The sequence below is a fragment of the Pipistrellus kuhlii genome, unplaced genomic scaffold, assembly GCF_014108245.1.
Source record: "Pipistrellus kuhlii isolate mPipKuh1 unplaced genomic scaffold, mPipKuh1.p scaffold_m20_p_3, whole genome shotgun sequence".
NCBI classification, from domain to species: Eukaryota; Metazoa; Chordata; class Mammalia; order Chiroptera; family Vespertilionidae; genus Pipistrellus; species Pipistrellus kuhlii.
The window spans coordinates 175,622,535-175,647,378 of record NW_023425529.1 but is presented as its reverse complement, the minus strand read 5'-3'; the positions used below and the strand labels follow the sequence as shown (position 1 = coordinate 175,647,378).

The 24,844-nt window shown below is 38.0% G+C and overlaps 1 protein-coding gene across 4 annotated transcripts in view; it reads left to right on the top strand.

The window, feature by feature from the left end:
- DLC1 (DLC1 Rho GTPase activating protein) overlaps positions 1-24,844 on the top strand; it is a 360,572-nt gene that overhangs the window by 11,522 nt on the left and 324,206 nt on the right. For all 4 annotated transcript variants that reach the window (XM_045588917.1, XM_036459000.2, XM_036459001.2 and 1 more), the window contains exon 2: positions 3,955-5,100. In XM_045588917.1, the coding sequence (XP_045444873.1) occupies positions 4,078-5,100 (1,023 nt within the window). In that variant the 5' untranslated portion in view covers positions 3,955-4,077. The remainder of the gene's footprint in view (positions 1-3,954; positions 5,101-24,844) is intronic.

Genomic DNA, 24,844 nt, shown 5'->3' with positions numbered 1-24,844 from the left:
ACACTACTTGAAAGAAAGGAACAGACAAAGGAAGAAAGAAAGAATGATTTTTACAAAAACTTTTAAAAGTTAGGACTTTTAAATATATATATATATATTGATTGATTTCAGAGAAGAAAGGAGAGAGAGATTCATTGATTGGCTGCCTCCTGCATGCCCCCTACTGGGCATGGAGCCCACAACCAGGGCATGTGCCCTTGATCAGAATCAAAGCTGGGACTCTTCAGTCTTCAGGTCAATGCTCTAGATACTGAGCCAAACCAACTGGGGCAAAAGTCAGGACATTTACAAAGACTTCCCAATCTGGATTCTAGTCAATTCAAATGATTTAGAAAATGAAGAGGGAGGAGGGAGAGAGGAAAAGGAGGAAGAGTTGATGACCCCTTCCTCTGTGTTAAATTTTCTGTGGCATTTGTGGCTATGTGAAAACTTAATATCCTTGTTTACATGAGTTTCTACCATAAAGTTGTAAGCTTCTTTAGGAAAGGTAGAATACAGTATATTATTTAGGTTTATATTCCCAAGGTTTAGCACAATGTCTATGGCACTGAATAAACATTAGTTAAGGAATGATGATGGGCAGACAGTGTTGCCATCGGTTCTACAGCCACAAGTCCTTCATTTTTCTCATGTTCTCCCAGGCTATAGAGTGACCAGGAGTGATTTTCACCAGGCTCTTCTTCCTTAGGGACAATTCACAAACAGGCCAAATGATCATTTGATATCAGATATATGTCAGTGATTCTCAATAGAATCTATTTGTCTGATGTCATATTTTAGTACGATTACAATTAATTTAAAAATAAATTCTATATGCTATAAAGTACTTACTTTATGGAGTGTTCATACTACAAAATTAGCCAAAACAATTCATTTGAAATAACTTTGTATCTAAACATCCTATGCACTAATATCACAAATAGTAAAGTTGGACATTTTGCAATTATTTTTCTGAAATGTTACATAATTAGAGGTACACACAGTTTCTTGTACTATTAATACAGTGGTGTTTGAACACATGCATTTAAGAAGTGAAAAATCCCCATGGAAATTCACTTCATAAAATCAACACCCTGGAATGACCTATACTTTTCCAGATTTTTCATCCAAATCCTCAGCAGCTGAGCTCATTCTGAATGAAATTTCATAAAAAGGGCTTACCCAAAAAATGTAATAGAAATTTACAAAATAAGTAGTCAGTAGTTAAAAATATAATTTTTATTTGTTTTTGTTGATTTCAGAGAGAAGAGGGAAAAGGGAGAAAGAGATAGAAACATCAATGATGGGAGAGAATCATTTATCAGCTGCCTCTTACACAGCCCCTACTAGGGATCGAGCCCATAACTGGGCATGTGTCCTGACCGGGAATCGAACCATGACCTCCTGGCTCATGGGTCAAGGCTCAACCACTAAGCCGTACAGGCCAGCTTAGAAATATAATTTTAAATAAGGCATTCTGATGAGGTGGTCCATCGGGAGAGTCAGAACTATTACAAAGACTTCACATCTTCCTGGCAGGATGGATTCTAATCAATTCAGATGACTTAGAAAATGAGGCCAATACGCTGAGACGTGATTGAAAAGAATCCAGTGTTCCATCTTATTAAGATTCTGTTAAGCTTTCAGATCATGGAGGCAGATTTTAACCATAAATGTTATAACTCAAAAATTAAATAGGAAGTATGAATAAGAAAGCTTGTAGAGATAACTTTTTTTTAAATCTATCAGACCACAGGATATTATGGAATAAGCACTCAAAATGTAGTGATGGTTGTCATAATAATAATTAGGACATTTTTCTTGAAAGAAAAGACAATGTACATTCATAGGAATAATTCAAAAATAATTTTAAAAAAACCTAGATTAGAAATTAGAACAGAGTACTTAATACTATGTTGGATATTTCTAATTTACAGTCTTTCTTTGCAACCAGATTGTCTCAGAACGTGTTGAACTGCCTCTCTTTGATAATATAAAAATATTTACATACTTGCCAAGGTTGAATTAAATAAGTTAGTTAATATTAAGATAAGGTCTTAAAAGCAAAATTTAGTGTACTCTGTTCTCTAAGGGGTTAATAATTTCTTAGTAAAAGAAATGAAGCCAAAATTCAGTCTCAACTGAAATGTAAATGAGGCTTAGGAATGACACAGTAATACCGCTTGGCATTTCTTAAGTTAGCCCTCTCTTTCTACACTGGATAAAAATAAAGAAAAGAAAGCATCTAAAACAGAAACTCCCTATTACAACCCAAATTTGCCCATAAAAGCAAATTTTTTCTGACCTGCATCTATGCATTTTTTCCACTTTCTGTAGCCTCCCACACTGTAATGACTTATGCATGGGGTTCAGGGTCTTTCTATTTTCTTTTGCATGGAGAATGAATGCCCACACGGAAAATGTGAATGCTGACCATTTTTTAAAGATGATCACAGACCTTTGAGGGCACCAAATAGTATCCAGAAAGGTATCTGGTCAGGCTGAGGAACCAATTTCTAGTACATTCCTTAACTTCACTGGTCTTCACAGGATGGGAATATTTACCTTTCTGGCAAGTGCTTAGAGCTTAGTCAGAATAGCTTGAAATTTTTGGTGAGCAGTCAGTCCTTTTCAATAGCCTGAAGTGACCCAAAACCAGCACAGCAGTTAATCTTGTTTACGGCTAAAATCAATAAGCCAATCCATGTTATGTGCTGAAGGTCCCCATGTGGAGTCAACACTAGAAGTGTCTGCTTTGTGAATGGGATTTTTCTTTTACAGTCCATGAATTCGCTTTCATTACGGAACAACATTTCATAAGGCTGAGTTTACACTGGCATAATTTGTTTCCTTTAACTAAGGGTTTGAATAATTCAAAGGTAAAAAAGTATGGATACCAGGAATGTGTTTATATTCTGACCTTATCTTATGCCTGGTTTTCTTGTTTACTTAGATTTTTATGGCCGAATTCTAACAGAAGTATACAAACTAAACTCCATGCAAGCCAAAGAGACTGAGATTTCTGAAGAATTATCCCGATGGCCTTATCATGCTCACATTGTCCTTCTGGTTCCCCTGAATTCCTGCCTACGGAGTTTAGTTTTTATACATACTACAGACATGTGGAAGGAAGGGGTGGAGACAGGATCTCATTGCACGGAGACGATGAAGTGTGTTGGCTACCTCATCCTGGCCTTAGAACCAGGGCCTACTTTGACTACCGGCTTACTTCCTAGATGTATCTATAGCCGTGAACAAGTTATTGAATTTCTCTTAGCCTCAATAATGCTAGCTAGCTAGTAGCAGGAATACTATGCATGTAAATGTATTCATCCTGAGGCATTGTAAATGGTATGTGTTATGCTTTCTTATCCATGAATTATGTGTTAATATGAGCTAAACTGGATTATTTCATGTTTCTTAGTCACTCCCTGGAGTGAATACATCCTGAGAGTTTGGGATCTGTATTTGCTCTTTCACACACTAATACATTACAAATGCTGTCTCTATAGCTCAGATTTTGCATGCACGGTTCCCTAGTGGCCTTTGTTGAAATTCAAACCAAACAGCAAATAGATTTCTGTCAAGATTTGTGTTCACAAAACTAAATGAGGAAAGCATGTAAGCTAGAACAACAAGTGTCCTGCAGTGAATTTTATCAAGAATTGCAATCCAAATATTTTCTTACTGAAGTTTTCAATGTCCAGTAGTTACATCTTTATTCGTTAATAGATTGATCAATCCAGCTGCCTTTTAAAATACTGCCCGTGATTTTTTATCATAAATATCCACTGTGAAATTTTCTTCTTATATCAAGCTGCTTCTAAAAGAATACTATTAAAGCTATTAAACATAAATTTTATAAACTCTCTAATTTGATCTTTCTAGAATAGATTAAGTGCTCTCTTTTCCAAGTTATGTTTTCAGTTTAGAATCATGTACTAAATTATATATTTTTTTAAAAAATTTTAATAGGTGGTGAAATAAGAAAACTCACTGTCTTCTTCAGTCAGCAAATTTGAAGTTCTTTCACCGAGTTCCATCTCCTTTGGCCTCACATGGAATATATTTCTGTATCTGTTGTTAAACTACAATGACATGTCTGTAGCTATCAGGAAGAGAAGCTGGGAAGAACATGTGACCCAATGGATGGGACAGCCTTTCAGTTCTGATGATCATAACACAGCATGTCATCATGGACTCGTAGCTGACAGCCTGCAGGCAAGCATGGAAAAAGATGCAACTCTAAATGCGGACCACAAGGAGAAGTGTGTCTCCCTACCGGACTGCTGCCATGCATCAGAGCTGAGAGATTTTCCTGGGAGGCCAATGGGTCACATTTCAAAGGAGGTGGATGAAAGTGACAGCCAGGAAGGTGAAGATCAGTTTCTGTCTCTGGAAGCCAGCACGGAAACCCTGGTGCATGTTTCTGATGAGGATACCGATTCTGATCCATGTCTTACAGAGGATAAACAGATCCTAACGTCCCACAGGCACAAAACCTCAGACCAGCACAGCGTCCAAGGAGCAGGCTCCTTAGTCCAGACGCTGCCTACCACGGAAAGAAACCAAGATTCTTACAACTCCTGGGGAGTGGCTGGCGGAGCTGAATTGGCCCTCGTGGAAGCAAGTAGGGAGAGTAAAGTGATTGACATTATAAGTAAAAGCCTGGAGCTTTGTAAGGATATAAGCTTAAGTGAAATAAAAGATGCGTCCCAAACACATGGATGTGAGTCGTTGAATGTGAAGGACATCGTGCCTGAGAAGCAATTGCTTAATTCTGCTGTGATTGCTCAGCAACGAAGGAAACCCGACTTCCCCAAGGAGGAGCATGAAAGAAACACCTGCTGTGCGGTGCAAGATGAGTTTTTCGCTGGTCCCTGTGCAGACAGAGGACTGCTGTTATCAAAAGCAGATACTGAGGGCTGCCTCCTGCAGCCTCCTTCCTGCCCTGGTGGAATGTCCGCAGAAAATGGTCTGCAGAGGGGTGGCTTCTCAGAACATCAAAACAAACGTCTTCCAAAGGTCAGCTCGGGAGATGGCATGCGGTGTTTACACTCCAAGGAACCTCTGACCACCCAGGAACCCACAGAGAATCAAGTCAGACTTCGCAAGAGAAGGGTAAGGCACATGTGCAGATTATCTAGCCTTTGGAATGTTGTGAATACCCTTGTTCCCATCACTTATTATTTTGGCAGCGTGAAAGGGATATGTAGATGTTTCTTTTCCCCCTAGAATGTAACTGTGTGACTCAAAGAGTGTCTTCTTGGGGAAACCATCAAAATATATAAAAATTAAAATAGGATAATCTATCCATTTGAGTAATCAATGGCTTATGAGCAATCTGTTCTGGGACTGTATTGAAGACAGAATTGGTTTCACTTTCTTCAATTGGAATCAAATACCATGAGAAAGCTCACTGTTCAAAGCCCATCTAAAGAGTGACTCTATTTTTTTTTTTAATCTAATAACATTTATTTGGCTTGTTTCCTTTTCCCTCTGAAAAGCATATTTTATCAAAAAAAGGTATAAATTACATACTAAAAGTGATCCTAATATATGGCAACAGTACCCCTGCCCCCCAAATATGCTGATACTATTTTAAATGTTATCCTCACACGTTTGTTATCAATGGGTATATCAACTTTTTAACTCTTGACCCAAAGGGCTAATAAGTACAATAAAATTATTTTTCATGCCCAGGCCCCCTGACTAATCCTGTAGATGCCATGATCCCCTAAATAGTTTCTAGGTGAAGGAAGCAAGGATTCGAGTGGGGCTACATGAAGCATGGGTTAGTTAGTGAACTCTTGAACTAAGTTTGCCTTGTTTTTTTGGATTCTTCCAAAAATCTTCCCACAGTGTAGTGCTCTATAATCCTGGTGTAAATATAAATACGATTTCTTCTGTAAATCCAATGTGGCCATTGGCATTGCAAAACAATGCAGATTGGATACCTTAGTGTGACATCCTTGCCCCTCTTTCAATATAATATTAATCCACAATTGCCATTCTAGCAAAGCTAATCTTCTCAGTTCTGTTCAACTGAGCTATCTACAATGAGAAATAAAAATCTCCCACTCTCTTTACAGTGAAGAAATCTGGTTTCCATAAACTGGTTTTGCTAACAAACTAGATCAGTGACATGTCATAAGTCAGTTTAAGTGAAGTCAAACACTTTACAGCAAAGATCACGGTACTCCAACTATAGGCCAGCGGATCATTCTGTGCTTCTGGCCAACTCTTTCTGCTTTGTATAAGTTGTTCAGATTGGAATGCTCAGCTCACCTTTTCAGAAATTTCCATATACCTTATCAAATCTGTTGTAGGGAATGCAATAATGACATAAGAAGGTATTAACCGACCTATGACATAGCTCCCCAAAAATAAGACAAACCCTGCCCAACTGCCGACAGAAACATTAAACATTCCAGAAACATATGCTCACCACTTGGACATTTATATCGATACTAAGAATGTTGGGAAGAATTTGCTCTTGGATGTGTCACTATAGCATGGTTGCATTATGAGAGCTGTAATTATATTCATCTACAAGTTCTAACTTAAATACTCTATTTTAAGCATTTCATCATTCTGGAGTACTATAGCATTATCTGGGTGGAACATTTACTTTGACACCACAACTCATTTGTGATGCCTTGTAATAAACAGTATTAATAACAAAATTTTATGTTTGGAATTTACTCTGGGAAAGTATGGTTATAGGAGAAGCCTCTAGAATAAAAATGTGTAGGAATTTTTGTTCTATTTGGTATTGCTGAGTTAAAATACCTTTGAATTGGCAACTGGCCATTTTAGCACCTTACCAAAAGAAATAATAAAACAACTTCATAAAAAAATATATATGCACAAAGATGTTCATAATTGTATTGTGTATTACTGACAAAAAAGAAAAAAAACACATTTCCACCTATAATGTATAATTATTGCTTATAATGACATGCCTATGCCATAGTTAATAATAAAATTTTATGTATAAACTAGGTTACAGTTTGGAATGCTATGCAACCATTAAAATGATGGCATGAAATCCATATACACTAACTAAAAGATGATGTTCACAACATAGTATATCTGGAAAATGACAGTGGAAGAGCAATATGTATAGCATATCTCAACCTTATATGACAAAATGTGAGGATGCAGATATATACATATAGAGATATAGGGACATATAGATATAGGCATAGATTTGATATAATTATAGGCTGGGGTATATGACTAAATAGGAATACATCAAATCCCAGCTAAACAGGCACAGAATTGTTAATAGCAGTTACTTTAGGACAACAGAAACAAAAGGTAGAAGTGGGGGATTTTCACTTTTTACCCTATATAACTTTTATAAAAGGTCATAGAGTTGTGTGGTAAAATGCATATAACTAATCGAAGTACAAAAAGATAATATTAAATATACAAACTACTTGAAGCTTCTTTTAAGGGCACCAAAGAATCCTTTAGTTACCATGTTTACTATTACTTTTATTAAACAGAAACAAATATTTAAAGTTCTTCAAAATATCAACAAGAGTTTCAATTAACTACTCAATGCTAATGCCAGTGCATCTAGTTTAAAACAGTAAGCCTTGCCCTATCTGGTTTGGTTCAGTGAATAGAGCGTTGGCCTGCAGACTGAAAGGTCCCAGGTTTGATTCTGGTCAAGGGCATGTACCTTGTTGCGGGCACATCCTCAGGAGGGGGAGTGCAGGAGGCAGCTGGTCTATGTTTCTCTCTCATGGATGTTTCTACTCTCTATCCATCTCTCTTTCTCTCTGTAAAAAAATAAAAAATCAATAATTTTTTTTAACAGTAAGCCTTTTGAAGAGACTTAAGCTTGTTGTATTTGTGAGATACAGTTTCATGCCTAAGGTATTAGGTGCCAGATTCGGAAAAGACTTTGCTTAATTGTCTGTATCATTTATACTATTTGTTGGTGGTAGCTATGCTGACAGCTTTAAGATTAGAGCTTGAAAAGGTGAAATGGAACTTGAGCTAATAAAAATTTTAGTTAGAGAACTTAAACCAGCTCATTATCTGATGGTCCTGTGAGTGAACCAAACCCTTCACTGAATTTATGAGCATGAGTTTTTTGGAGGTTGCTTTTTGGGGGTCAGCATTCAATCAAGATTCTAATACTTGAAGAAGAAAAAAAAACCTGAAAACAAAAACAGAGCTTATAAGAGTGATCCTCAGAATGTACTAAAATAGAACTCATTTATCATTTCTGGAAACCTACAAATCTTGGCAGCCATTTATTGTATTATATGATGTATTTTTTCTTGTTTTCCAGTGATTTTTTGCCATCAGGATAGCCACACGTCTATTTTTTTAGGAGTTTCCATTGGAGAGGACTGCATTGTAGTATGTGTAAATATTAACCTCTTAAACTAACAATTCCCCTAAGTATGACAAAATATATCATTGAAGCGAAACCACTGAAATCAAAGGAAAACCAAATAGATTATGAGCAGACATTAGAAATGAGCCCTCCAGAAAGCTGTGTGGCGTAGGCCCAGGGCTTATAGAGTGTGGGTGGGTCCTTGGGGTAAGGCAGCTGGTTAAGAGCAATTCTCAGAGACAAATTCCAAAGCAATCTGGAGGAGGGAGACAGTCTAAGAAGTGGTCTCTGTAAACCAAACGAGATGTGAAGATGGAAAATATGTAGGGCAAGACTTGAGGTTAAACCTTTTTTAGAGAACTAGTGTATTTGTTCTTGATGGTGGTTTACTAATTAAAGAGAGTCCAACAGTCAGACTTCTCTGGAGGCTATTTAAATCGTTCCCAAATTTTTGAATAACCATAATAGTTACACAAATGTATGAACAGATTTTCGTTTGCTCGCATAAAACAGAATCCATATTACAAAGCAAAATATACTCCAAGAGATCACGCAAACACGATCTGAACTTTGAGTAGACACCTAATTGCACATTTGAGCACAAACCTCATATTCCAACGACAAACTAAATTGTATCATTTATGCTACAGATTTGCCTGCCATCACAGAAAACCAGCATAGAAGTGCCTTGAACATCTTTCTCTCTCACACACACACATAATAATTGTATATAAGCAGTTCTGGATCCAGATGTAGGTTCTATGTTTCAAAACCCTAGACCAGGGGTGGAAATGTCCCACCCATGAACCATATAAGGCCCATGAAATCATTTTGTCTGGCCCTGGCAAGGTATTAGGGGTGAGTTAATTAAATGTTTAACCAAATACAGCAAGCTAAGTTTTACGTTGATAATTCTGTATGGTCTGAGAATGATATTATATACCCAAATGGCCCGTGGCAGGAAAAAGGTTCCCCATCCCTGGCTCAGACCCCTTTTATCTAACTGCTCTGCCATCTTAAGCCCTTATCCATATTCAAGTCCATGGGAAGAAAGGTGGGGATGGCCACACTTCTGTGTGAAGGCAGGCCCAGAAGGTGCACACTTTTCTTTTTCTCCAGAGAGGAAGGGAGAAGGAGAGAGAGAGATCGAACCATCGAAGTTGAGAGAGAAGCATTGATTGGCTGGCCCCTGAACGCCCCCTACTGGAGATCAAACTTACAACCCAGGCATGTGCCCTAACCAGGAAGCATGTGCCTTGACCTCGACCTCCTGGTTCACAGGTCAATGTTCAGCCACTGAGCCATGCTAGCCGAGCAGTACATGCTTCCTTTCCCTTCATATTTCATGTGCTAGAACTTAGCTTCCTGGCCACACCCAGCACTCATGGCTCAGAAATGGAGGCTGCATTTTGGCCAGAAGCTGTCTGCTGAAGACTCTATTATAAAGGCAGAGATAACTCATCACAAAAATATGTTCATGAACAATATCTTAACATAAATATACTTCAGTATATGGAGTTGTGCAAGGAATAAACAGGCTGCATGTGTGTTCTGTGGCATTCTGTACAAACACATGATGCTTTCATTTCACACTACAGAATACCTTTCTGTACTAGTAAACTCTTTTTGTTTTTTGAAATGATACACTTTTTCTTGTGGAAAAAATTGCCCAGGAGCTAAATATTATACTGTATATACTGTAGTTCATCTCATTAATTACCAATGACTGACAAAAATCAAATGTTTTCTTTTTACCCTATTTTTTAAAATATATATTTTATTGATTCTTTTACAGAGAGGAAGGGAGAGAGATAGAGAGCTAGAAACGTCGATGAGAGAGAAACATCAACCAGCTGCCTCCTGCACACTCCCTACCTGGGATGTGCCCACAACCAATGTACATGCCCTTGACCGGAATCGAACCTGGGACCCTTCAGTCCGCAGACCAACGCTCTACCACTGAGCCAAACCGGCTTTGGCATTTACCCTATTTTTAAAATATGTGTAAATTTGGTAAAAGCACACCTATACAATATCTAAAAGAACCTTCTCATTCCTTTCTATGACTTTCTTGTTTCTATCTCTTAAATGCCTATATGTAAGCTGTGTAACATGGAAGGTTAACATTGACTCATGGGTGACACAAAGAACATAGCAAATTATGCGGGAGATAGAACCAACCTACCATGGAGGCCAGATGAAAGATTATAAAAGGGAAGGAAAAATTTGTATAAGAAACAAGAGATGGTTAAGATCCCAAAAAAAAGTATGTTGAATGATAGTCAGGACTGCTGGAAGAATTAGAGTTTATCAATAAGCCTGATATTAGAGGACATAGAGAGAAAGAATAGAAAGTGGGTTAGGTATATACAGGGTGTGGCAAAAGTAGGTTTACAATTTTGAAAACCATGGAGTTTATTCTAATATTATTACTTATTGATTATTGTATTATTTTCCACATGAACCTGTATAGCTTGTAGATAGATTCATAATAACATTATGGTTTACACACAGGGCCTATTAAGCAGGTGGTATTGTTTTGTTTTATTTTAATACATTTTTATTGATTTCAGAGAGGAGAGAGACAGAGAAACATCAAAGATGAGAGAATCATTGATTGGCTGCCTCCTGCAGGCTCCCCACTGGGCATTAAGCCCTCAAACTGGGCTTGTACGCTGACCAAGAATTGAACCCTGACCTCCTGATTCATAGGTCGACACTCAGCCATTGAACCACACCGGCCAGGCCCCACTCTGTCTTTTCTGGTTAACGTCACTTTGAGGAAGTTTGGAATGGAGTGGAGAGGAGATGACAAGAATATCAGAATAAGAGACTGAAAGACAAGTGAGGATAGGAGAGGAAGGGAGTTTGCTGAGAGAGTATCAGACAATAAGAAATTTCCTTTTGATTTCTATTATGAAAACCACATACAGTAAGGAGCTTTGTTGCCAGGTGCCTTTAAGATGGAATAAAATCCTCTGAATGAAAGCAATTAGATCTGAACTTTTCTTGTTGCAGCTATTTTTTTAAGTTGTTATGAAGTGTGATGGACCTCCGTTCCAACAGAGACTTGGACCAAACCTGCAGATTTACATTATTAGCAACAAGATCATTAATAAGTTCACATTTACCCAACATCGGTTTTTATTGGAGCACGAATTAATACATTTTTATGATGTTATTTTAAATAATTAATAGGTATTCCAGAGCCAATTGCACCTTAGAGGCTACGGTAACAGTGAAACGTTTAGTTTCTTCCGCATGGATTTCTGTTACCATAAACCAGGACCAGCTTATTAATCTTTTAATACCAACAAAACCACCATAGATGTTGGCTGCCTCCCTCGAAGAAATGCCAATATCCACAAGAGTTGGGATAACTAGCATACCCTACATAACAGGGCACTGCCTCTGTTATCTGGGCACCAAACCCAGTGCTGCCAACAGACTCTTGTTTGTTTTCTGGCTCATGATCTTAGAAATAAAGTCCTTCCCTGTTGCCAACAAGATCTCTACTCCACAGATACGCTTCTAACTGTAGAGAAAATTATAGTGCTACGTTAAGAGATAACCTCACAATTTTCAAAGGAAACATAAGCAAATAGGAAAGTACACTTGTATTCTTTCTTCAGTTCTATCTCTATGATGGTGTAGGAATAAAACTAGTGATTAATGAACCTCTTCAATTTGGGGTTCTATTTTTTGAGCCAGCAAAACTTCAAAAGGGTTTACTGCTTTTTATATACATTACAAGTTAACCCGGATGTTTAAAAGAAATTCAAATGGCATAATTATTTGGTCTGGCAAATGAATAGCTTGGTTGGAGCTTGATTTTCTAACCAAGCAATTAAGCTGGGGGGAGGAGAAAGAGCACAATCTAAATGGAAGGTGCTATTTCATCTTCTCGGGCCTTATATGTCCCTGAAAAGGTGAGATGAGTCCCTACGTCAGAAGACCGCTAGGAGCATAAATGAGGTAGAAAATGTGATGAAATAGCTACTGAGTTCAACCACAAGTATGATCTATTTTTTTTTTTTAACCAAAATTCGAGGTGAGGATTTGACAGGTAAATAACAGAAGACTTGCAGAACTCTATCTGGGAGTAGGTCAAATTCTAGCAAAATTTATATTCACAGCATATATACTTAGCCAGGGTCACTGAGTACTTGAGTTGGAAATTTGCAAAGGGCTGCATAGCCCATGATAAATCTCCATAGTTTCTATGTAGAACAAAGTAATGAAGCCAGTGGACTCGAACTGCTTCCCTCACTTAGAGCTTTGTAATCTTGTATGTTACTTACTCTCACTGTGCCTCAGGTTTTTTTTTATCTGTATAATCCTGAGGAACCCTTCACTCTGTTATTAGGAAATTTAGATAAATTAATATATAAAATAGCTGAAACACTGACTGACACAGAGTAAACAGCATGTGACTTTAACTACTGTGTTTCCTTGAAAATAAAACATCCTCCGAAAATAAGACCTAGTGCATCTTTGGGAGCAAAAATTAATATAAGACACTGTCTTATTTTCGGGAAAACAGGGTAGTAATAGAAGTTATTCTTTGTTTGTTTACTATATTTACCCTAGTTATAGATCTGAGAGTAATGTATAAAGCCCAAAATTATGACAGGAAATTTAAGGATAAAATAAGTTTACCTAAAAATATTTTTATATAGACATATGTAAATCATATGCATAAATGAATTAATTTTAAATATTTGCAGTAAGCAAGCACAGCAGTCAGTAAGCCTCTTCACTGAGACTTGGAGTAGAGGAAGTGAACAAACACACAGGAATTAGGTGGAAGCTACCTGCCCCAGGGACATTAGCAAATTGGCTGATGGTGCTCTGCTCCCACGTTTCTAAAGGAAGTGAAAAAGGAAGCCCACTGGAAACAGGCTCAGCTCTGTAATAAACAGCACCTTTGAGGCCTGTGGACCATTTTCTCTGCCTCCCCCACTTCCCCCAAAGGCACAGGGAAGTGGAGTTTGAGTCAACACAGCTGACCAGTGCTACCTTAAGAAACAAACAGCTAAGTACCACATGAACGCACTCATTGGTGGACTATAATGAACAACATAAAGTGATGAACAATAATAGATCCAGATACATAGAAGCATCCAACAGGGGAAGGCAGGGGAGAGTGGGCAGGGGTGGGGGGGGGTGAGAGTAATGGGGAGGGGGGTAAGAGATCAACCAAAGAACTTATATGCATATAATGGACACAGACTATGGGGGGGGGGGGGGGGACTGGGAGAAAACAATGTGTAGAAAAGGAGACATATGTAATACTTTCAACAACAAAGAATTAAACAAACAAACAGAAAGAAACAAATAGCTGAGCCCTTGAGTGCAGAGTAGCTGTTTTTCACAGTCTATAGATGGGACTTTGATTTCTAATTCATTTCTCAGTAACATTCTTGGCATTTTGTCTTCATTTTGCTGTAAGATGGTAACATGAAGTTTAAGGTTCTGTCACCAGTTCATTTACCCAACAAGCAAGACACTGTTCGGCAGCCCAGACTCTTAGAGGCAGCCCCCTACAAACCAATACGGGATGAGGCACAGAGAATTTGCTTTTCATAGGTTCATAGAATGTTCCAGCTGGAAGAGACTTTAAACACCCTTACTTTTCTCTAAAACTGGAGTAATGTGTGTGTATCGACAAGGCCAAAGAGCTGTAATTTGGTGCGTTAATAGTGGTGTATTCTGTTATCAATGCAAACTTGCTGCCCCGCAGAGAAGATGCTGAGTTGCATATTATCATGGAAAAGCTGTAATTTTAAAGTAATCAGGAAGAACTGGCCAACAGCGCAATGTAACATAAACCTAATATTAAGGGTTTTTTTGAATGATGAAAGGAAATGTTTTATCCTTCTATTTCAGACATTGGTCCACTTCATGTGCAGTGGGGGAAGAAGTACAGCTTGAAGAACTTAACTGCCATTTAATGTATATGCTGACAAAAATATACACTAAAAGTTTAACTGAAAAGAGAATCAAAAATGAAGTTTGTTTTTCTCAGCTTCTCCTGGTTTCTAGGTTTATACTAAAAAGTTGCTGTTTCCTGAGGCATGATTTTCATTTAATTCAATTATTCTGTATTCTTTTCCTGTGATCAACCTAGACTTTTATCATAAATATTATCTCTATCCACTTAGAAGTTACAAAGTGCTTTCTCTCAGATGTCCACAGTGTTTGGGTTGAGGCATGATAATTTTAAACAAGCTGAAAAGTATTTCAAACAAGTTTCGTACTGTGAGCAATCATTAAGAAGGTCAGAGGAGAAAGGCAACTAGGCAATGAATTTCAGTAGGATCATCATGTGATTTTTTTAAATATATTAGTAATTTTGTAAGTCACTAAATTTTTATACTGAAAATTCTGTCTAGACTAGAAACAGGAAAGCATGCTCAGTGACATATCAGCCTATTCTGGGCAATTTAAAGTGGAAACAAATCTGTTTCTCACATCTTTATACGCAATCACTGATGGTTATTGAAATCCGAAATTTCCCAACCTGACCACTGAGGCCATTTATTTTCTTAATAGAGAATAAATAGGCAATAAGTGGATTGCTTACAGTAAGCCAGTTGATTGTGAAACTTAATCCCTAACTTTCACATCCATCTTTTCATTGTGAAGAAAACAAATTTACCTGAGAAGTGTCAATAGACAAGTCACTATTGATTTCATTGATGTAGTGAGTGATGTGTGTGGCTGGCTGCTCCATATTTGTGCCTCTAATACTCTGTCCAAAATCAGAGGGCTGCACCATAGGAGATGAAGCTCTGGTATTAGTACGGAGGGTCACAGCAAACCTTAAAGGCTGGGGATGGTACAGAAAAACATGATTGCTGCAGGCTCAGAGAGGGGACATTTTTATGCTGTGTGTTATCAACCTATACTAAACGTCACTTCAAATCCATTCTTTATGCTGTGAGACAGACTACTGAGAATAATAAAAATGGCTACATGGGTTTTCTATACAATACAGGAGCTCAGGGAAGAAAAATCAAAGTCAGTCTCTACTAAGTAGAAAATAGTAGACGTGTGTGAATAGAACCCAGGAACGCTGTGTTGGAGGGAAGATAAAGGAGCCACAAAGTCACGCTTCAAATACCAAAGGAGTGACTAATCCCCTTGTCTAGGGATTTATGTTGTGGTGGTTCTACATCTCCATTCCAGGGGAGTTATCCATGACTGTGCTCCCAAGTAATTGTTACCATTGCAACCACTTAACAATAAAACTTAATTCCTGAAGAACGATTAGCAAATTAGCAAATATTTCCCGCTGAGGTTGCCCTCCAGGCCACTTTCAGGGCTGGGTCTTCTGTCTTCTGCATGTAAGTCATGAAGCACCTGCCCGCGGTGGCCAGTAGGCACCCAGGTGAGAAGCAGCCCGATGTGCACTGCCATTCGTTCTCCTGGAGGAGCTGCTCATGATCAAAGTGACATATTTACCTTCTCCTACTGCTGCTACCTTCTTTCTTTCTGCACAGAATTCCCTTATCTCTTCGATAACATCCTTCTGCACTCCTAACCTTCTCTTTGAAACCAAATGAACTAAACAGGTACATATAATTAAGAGTTAGCCGTGAGCAATATCCACAAGCCCAAAGTGCAGCCCCATCCTTTCCGTTAGGAAGGAATGTAAAATATCCAGATTTACGTTGCCACGATGCAAAGGAAGTGCAGCCATAGCTCTAGGAACTAAAGGAAATTAGTCCATGCGAAAGTTATATCTCACAAATTCAAAATGCTTAAACTGGGGGTTTTGATATCTAAACCCAGCTTAGCAACAGGAATGCTCAGGGCCTACTCAAGAAGGCAAATAATCCTTTCCACTAATTTTTACAGGGTAAAATAGGATAGTTGTCAGAGTATTTAAAAAAAAAAAAAGCTTATTCAAACCTGCTGTTAGATTTGTATTGTTACATGACTATACATACCTGTGGCTAGTCATAGTTCTAAAAAGTTCAGGTGAAACCTTAGAAACAATGTAGATATCCAGCTGCACATTTGGCAATCATTAGTGATGGTTTCAAAATATCAATTCTACATCCTCGATATTCCTCATCCCAACCTCTTTTATCCCCCACCATCTCTTGCTCTAATGACTGCAGCAACATCCTAACAGTTACTTTGGAGTCAGTGGTAATCACCAACAATCTATTCTCTGTACTGCAGTCCAAATTATTTTTATACAAAGCAAATCTGTCCCTCTCACCTCCACAGATTTAAAATACCAATATTCTAGGCTGGCTGGCATGGCTCAGTGGTTGAGTATCAACCTATGAACCAGGAGGTCAAGGCTAAATTCCCAGTTAGGGCACATGCCCAGGTTGTGGGCTCGGTTCCCAGTGGTGGGCAGCCAATCAATGATTCTCTCTCAGCATTGATGTTTCTATCTCTCTCCTCCTCTTCCTTCCTCTCTGAAATATATATATATTTTTTTAAATAAATAAATAAAATACTCATATTATAGACACAGTTTGAAGGACAGTCACAATCTGTGCCCTGTTTACCTAGAAAGTGTAATTTTTGTACATTTCCTCATCATGTTTTATAGCCACATTAAACTTCTCTGAATTACTCAACATTCTCTCTCATCCTGAAAGCTCTCTTCAGACCACCTATATATTCTTGCCATTTTTTAGGTTTCATCTTACATGTCATTTGCTCCCAAAAGGTCTTCTCTGAACCCCTTACGCTGAATTGGGGCCTCCCTCCTGATGTCCTCTGTGGTACTCTAAGCCCGTGTATGGACCCCAGCATAGCGCCACACTGTGTTGGAATGACCTACTCATGTGTCCATGCTGTAGTGGTATAACAGTGCCCTCCATAAAAGTATATGCCTGTCCTAACCCATGGAACCTGTGAACGTGGCCTTATTTTGAAAAAGGGTCTTTGCAGATGGAATTAAATTAAGGATCTCAAAACAGAATTATCCTAGACTAGCTGGGTGGACCCTAAATCCACTGCCAAGTGTCCTTATAAAAGACAGAGAGGGGGAAACACAGACATAGGCCAGAGTGGAGGTGAAGGCAGACATTGGAGGGACTCAGCCACTGGTCCAGAAACACCTAAAGCCTCCAGAGCTAGAAAAGGCAAGAATGAATCCTCCCCAGAGCCTCCAAGACAACACAGCCCTACCAACTCCCTTTCACCTCTAACCCCAGGGACTCCAAGAAAATTATTTTTTCATTAAGGCACTACATTTGCATATGTAATTTGTTACAGCAGCCTCAGAGTGCACATACCTATACTCCAAACTAAATCACTCGAAAGAAGGAACTAGCATACTCATAACTTGTTCACCATCGTCCTCCGAGTACCAAGCCCATGCCTGGCACACAGTGTGCACTTATTACACTTCTGTATAATGGGTGTGTGAGGGAAGACACGCACAGAATTCTGAGCATCATCCTAGTGTACAAACTACTCTTTTTACAACCTCCTTATTCTAATAAAATTTCTTAATCATCTCAGGCTGTATGTTCTGATCTTTAATTCAACCAGATAACTCTTCGGAAATTTTAATAAAAAATAAATGTAAACTATAGCAAGTAATCTGAGGACATTTCTACATCAAATGTACCTTTTTTTCATTTGAGGGTTTGCCTTTAGATTGGAGCTGAGAGTTTATACCTGTAACTGGAGCAAAGGTGAAGAACATGGAGAATGTTCTCTGCTTGTAACTCTGCTAGTCACATGTTCATGTTTTATAGATGCAATTCTCTCCTATTCCTCTGAGAATACTAATGTGCTTTGGATGTGTGGTTGGTATTACCTTTTTGTACAGCAGTCTGTTTCCCTGCCACTGATTTTTCTTAAAGTTTTAGTGATTTCAGTTGACCTTTCCAGGTTCTGACTAAAGAAAATTGGTTAGAATAGGTGACTAGCATGTGATCTCTCTGTAATTTTGTAGGGATATACTATTTATGTTCTCCACTTGTCATGTGTCCACCCTATCCATATGCTCAATTCAGCGTGAGGAGGAACTATAAGAAATTCTTTGCTATCTTTTTGGATTCCATTTATTCTACACAATATAATCAGATTTAACCTTTGTAAGGAAACTTCAGCATAAGGTTATTTCCCTTCAGCATAAGGTTAGAAAAGCTAACCAATCTCTCGATATTTTTTTTTCAGATGAAGACCATATCCCCCAGCTTGTATTTTAAATTCCCCTATAATTAGTCTTTGTTAAAATGTTTAGCTTAATCTCAGTTCTCTAATGAGTCCTATAGCAATGTACTACAAATGCTTACTCTCTGGCCACCCTATGCTCTGAAGGTGTTTTAGCAGTCACTCCGAACACTTATTGCCTCATTCCAGCATTTACGCATTAACTCATTCAAACTCACTCAATTTTCTTGAAGTTCCCAAATCTACATCTTCCTCCCCCCTCCCTGAAAAATGTCTTCACTGAAAATAAAAGTAAAATGAGTGAAAGTTAATAATTCTTTTCAACTTGATAGAGGACGAACCTAATAACTGCCAGAATTTGGTAGTCCTTTATGCACGTTGAGGACAGAGGCTACGTACTTCCCCTGTGTAATCTCAGGGATTAACATGGCAGAGTGAGAAATAGGAAGTTGTCTAGAGGATGGGTGGGTGGCTGGCTGTTTGGATGGATGGACAGGCTCATGAATGTATGAATGAGTGAGTCTGTACTCCCCAGAGATTGACTACAAAATTGTCTCCATTCAGTAAGATGATGTGAAAGGAAAGCACAACCCTTGCTATGTGACTAAAAGAAGGAAAGACGATGCACTCACCATGATGTCTTCCATGTCCGTGACCCTGCTGCTGTCATTTCCTTTGATTTCACATACAAGAAGGAGTCTATCCTGCAATGAAATTATAATTATTTGCATAAACATATTTATGTTCATTCATTCATTTAGCTTTATTTTTAATCATCTAACATTTGGCCATTATGTTAGTTGCCTGATCATCAAAGATGAATAAGTTATTGTAATTCTTCCCAAGAAACTCAAAAACCTTGAAACAAAAATATTGATAACATGTGTAGTGCATGCTCCGTGAATGTGGTGACCATTCATCCTGTTTATGCCTGTTGTCTGCACACCCTGACTCCCATTTCACTTTCTAACAGTTTCATTTAGGTGACAAATGACATGGTGAACCAATGTACTAACCATACTGAGAAGAACTGGGTGTGGATATGTATGCAAATGTGCCTTGTCTCCTCTTTGAAATTTAAACTTCTTAGTGGCATCAGAAAACTCTGTTGAAATTATTAAGATATATTTGCCTATGTTTTGAAAATCCTTAATACTTTGAGCACCTCAATCAAATCTTCTGATAGATAATAAACTTCGAATAACTAGCATAATGCTTCAAAAGCATCATGAAAAGTAAAGCTCTTAACTGGATGTTTACAAAAAGTCATGGAAATCTAATATTCACAAAACAATAAATGATACTAACTAGGTTCCTGAAACAATATTATAAGAATTTCTTTTTTTATTCTATTTAAGTACAAAAGCATGTAATGCTTATTACTCATTTTCCTCATCACAATTCTCTCCTATGGCTTCTTTTAGCTTTAATAGACAATCTATTCACTTTTCTTATCCTGGGAAGTGGTAAACATAATGATAACTGTCTATTTTATGTACATTTCTATACCACCCATTCAGAATTCAATGAAGAGGTGGTTATGAAATAATGACACATGCAAGTAGGAGCTACATACAATACTAAATTGAAGGAAATGATTATAGCTTAGGTTCATTTTCTTTTTAGAGTCTGCATAATTTCATTATTACTAATTAGTTTTCCAAGATGACATCCTGGCCTCTTTCACATCACAAATCCAGTTCTTAATGCCCTATACCCTACACTAGTCAATCACTGACTTCAGTCTATAGCATGTTCTTCTAACAATCTGAATAGTAGCTTCAGGGTTAGTATTTCCCCAGCCCCCTCAGAGCTGAAGTACCCCGTGGAGTCTCCTCATCCCAGGAGGAGCTGTTGTGGTTACAGTTATGTCTTTCTTTTCATTGTGAAACTACTACTGTTTATCATCTTTATTTTCTATGGTTACTATTCATAATAGGGTCTTTATTCACTTTCTCTCTTTAATTCACTAAATAAATCCAAAAATCTTCATGGTTTCTGGGCACTTGCTAAGAATAACAGGAAATTCATTATTTTAACCACTATTTTTTAACCAAAGGCGTGATAGGAAAGATGGTCTTATGCTGGGTCCTCAAAATCAGAAAACTGAAGTCCTTTTGAATCAAAATAAAAAGTCAGAGTTTTCTTTACAGTAAAGATTTTCAGAAACAAGCTTGAATTATGAAGATACTGTACTATAATATATTATAGGCAACACCTTTTTTTTTTACAGATTTTTTAAACATATTCAACCCTGACACAACAGTTATGTCAAAAAGGAAAACCAGCTGCAAATGTTTAGAAATTTACTACTTTTTAAAATTAAAATTATAGTTTAGCCTCCTTTGTCAAAAAAAAATGCCATTATAATTATGTCACTACCAAAGTATTTTCTGATTCAGTCATTAATTCCTGCACGTTGATTTGGTATAAAATCTCACATACACACACACACACAAAAAACAAACAAAAAAAAAACTGAGTAACCAAGTAAAAGAAAACCAAGACAAACAATTTGGGCGACTTAATCCCAGAGGCATTTTATCCTAAATAAACCAGATGGACAGATTTTTACATACATATTATAGAATAATAATGGACCTGTTATTGTATTTTATGTTATAATAGAGAGGGTACAGAGTTAGTCATGGAAGAGTGTTGCTCTTATCCCAGCCTTATAACATTTCTGACATAGGGAAAGTCTGTCCCCTCCAAAGGCTTGTCTCCTCATTATCCAAGGGGGGTTGAATTTAGAAACCTTTCTATTTCTCCCAGCTCCCCACGTTCCTAATTCTCACAGACTTGTCTGTTAGCAAATTGTGTTTGTGTCTCAATGTAATGATTGCTGTTTCCTTGTCAGTCAGTGTTTACGCTCAAGCACTAGAATTTGCCACATACACCATATTGTCACTGCAACTGAAGAATTATAACAGTATCAGTAAAATAAAATAAAAAATATTTTAACACTTCCAAAAATTTGTTCTATGCGGATGGTTTACTCAGAGATTCCACTTGAGCATTGGGTGTATGTCTCCGTCTGCTCAGACAGCTATAACGAAATACTGGGTGGTTGAAACAAGACTTGTTTTCCCACAGTTCTGGAGGCAAGAAGTCTGAGATCAGGATGATGGCAGGGTCGGGTTCTGGTGAAGGCTCTCTTCCTGGCTCACCGATGGCTGCTTTCTCATTGTGTCCTTACGTGGGAGAAAGAAGCTCTGATTGCTCTTCCTTTTATTGCAAGGGTGCTAATCCCATTATGGAGACTCTAAACCTAATTATTAACCAAAGGCTGGGTGTTAGGTTTTCTACATAATTTGGGGTGACACAAATATTTAATCCACAGAAATGCCTCTCTTAACGTATCAGGTCAGCATATCACCCTCCAATCCTGATAATGTCGCATCACATAGATTGGTTTTTGGTGGTTTTCTAATTCCTTCATGTTTGTCTCAACTATAATATCTGGAAGGCAAAGACAGGTTTTTTTTTTTTCCTGACTCCTTCAGTGACTAACATTTAGGCACTCGGTAAATGTTTATAGATTGACTGATTGAGGCTCTGCTTTGCTAAGCAAAATATTTTACAAAAAAAATAGCTAATATATTCCAGAGAGCTTTATACATAGTACTTTGCTATAATGCCCTCATTAAAATGATCAGTATGCTATAACACAATTTAATAAATAGTCAATGTATCTGTGTCTTATTATATAAATCTACTATTAATAAAATAAATGTCTGAATCGCCCCAATTTAGCAGATGGCATAGTTTTGTCCTAGATGTCAGTATTTTTGCCAATTACAGGCCAGGGATGGCTCTCCCCAACAAAGCATGACTTAGCAAACCAATACGGGGTTGCAGCCATGTCTTAGGAGACTAAAGCTGAAGACTTGTAGGGATGCATGCCAAGTCTAACAGTGGGTAGAGAAATCCCAAGGATCAATGGTCATTCATTCAAGATATACAGGGTGGGGCGAAACTAGGCTTACAGTTGCGGGTGTGAAAAACACAGTTTACTCTTGTATTTATTATTTATTAATTCTTGAGTTGTTTCCATACAAACAACTGCAAATCTACATTTGCCTTGCCCTGTGTAATGAATTCCTAGGCAAGAACATGGGCTCACTTAGTAACGTTGAGAGTGTTATAGAAAACTAAGCATTGAATGAAAACATCAATATTCCTACCAAATTTCCATCTCCTCACTCCCTTACTCATTCCCCCTCCCCCAAGAAAAGGAACAACCACTCCCTTCATCCAGTCGACGTGTGCACGTATGCATACATGTGTGTGCGCGGTGAGAGCCGTGTTAGTGTTTTCTTGAAGGAGCCTCAGATTCCTAACGTGGAGGACACTGCTCCCAGTCTCTCAACCCTTCCCTGGGAAAGTTAAAAATAAGTCCGGCTGAAAAAAATAAGTTGGCACTTGTTATTTGAGAAAATTGCTTTATTCCAGGAACTGCCTCATGTAGCAGAAATTTATTTACCATCTGTGTGGACTTTAAAAATTTTCCATCTTAACTGATACACAACTGAAATAGAAACAGACTTTCCGTGCGTAGGTTTTCCACAGGCCTCAGTCTTTGAAAGGGTGTTAGCTAAGAAACTTTCGGGATGTTTGTGGTCCCCAGAGTGAGACAGCTCAGGGACTGCCTCGAGGCGCTGAGACCTCCTTCTGGGGATGGGCCGCAGGCTGATGTCACCCAGTGAGGTCAGGAGGGACTCCAGGGTGGGGCCGAAAAGCAGAGTGGAGGTATCTGCCAAGGGGGCATTCCAAAGGTTTTGCCCAAAAGGCATTCCTCCTTTTAAATGGCCGTTAGAATAGTTACCTAGCACATTACGCTCAAATAATAAAATAAAAATAAAAGTCCCTTGGGCAATAAATTGCCCTTTTTCAGGACTGCTTTTAAGATCTGTTGTCAGATAAGACAAATGCGCTTTTCTCTTTTTCAGCTGTATCAAAGGATTATTTTTTCAAATGTTTTATTTAAGTCTTCCACAAGAGGAAGTATCTTTGTTCGCTGAGGGGGGGTGGGGGGAAAGGGTTGAATGGGTGGCTGAACACAAGCGGACTTATTGTTAGGCGCTGCTTTATATAAACTACAGAAAGAGCAAGGGACATCCAACTGCCACTTTTTATACAAAATAAGCTCTCCTGCGCAGATGTTTTCCTACAATACTGAGCTATTACACCGTTATTCCAGATGATAGCAACTAGAGTTGCTTATATTGGGTCGGCAACTAAGTAATTGCTGGTTTCACACATATATGGCTTCAGTTGAATTTTTAGGTTTGCAGACGTAGTACAAATGTAAAACACATTTTGTTATTTGATAGTTGGCTATTCAGCTGTTAATCAGTAAAAAAAGTTTTTTGATCTGTTTTGTAGTTTTCGTTTGGCGTTCGTTGAAAAAATGGAAAATCAAAAAGAACATTTTCGTCATATTTTGCTTTTTTATTTCCGCAAAGGGAAAAACGCATCGCAAGCTCATAAAAAGTTATGTGCTGTTTATGGTGACAAAGCCTTAAAAGAACGGCAGTGTCAAAATTGGTTTGCCAAATTTCGTTCTGGTGATTTTTCACTCAAAGATGAAAAAACGCTCTGGTCGTCCAGTTGAAGTTGATGACGCCCTAATCAAAGCAATAATCAATTCGGACTGTCACAGGACAACACGTGAGATTGCAGAGAAGCTTCATGTATCACATACATGCATTGAAAATCACTTAAAACAACTTGGCTATGTTCAAAAACTCGATACATGGGTTCCTCACGAACTGAAAGAATCACAGTTAACGCAACGCATTAGCAGCTGCGATTTGCTAAAGAAACGTAATGAAAATGATCCATTTTTTAAAACGACTGATAACTGGCGATGAAAAATGGGTTGTTTACAACAATATCAAGCGGAAAAGATCATGGAGCAGCCAGGTGAACCAACTCAAACAACATCAAAAGCTGATATTCATCAAAAGAAGGTTTTGTTATCAGTTTGGTGGGATTATAAAGGAATTGTCTACTTTGAACTCTTACCACCCAACCGAACGATCAATTCTGATGTCTACATTGAACAACTAATGAAATTAAACAATGCAGTTGAAGAAAAGCGGCCCGAATTGACAAATTGAAAAGGTGTTGTATTCCATCATGACAGTGCAAGGCCACACACATCTTTGGTCACTCGGCAAAAATTAATGGAGCTTGGTTGGGATGTTTTGCCACATCCACCATATAGTCCTGACCTTGCACCATCTGATTACTTTTTGTTTCGATCTTTACAAAACTCCTTGAATGGTAAAAATTTCAATAATGATGATGATGTCAAATCATACCTGATTCAGTTTTTTGCTAATA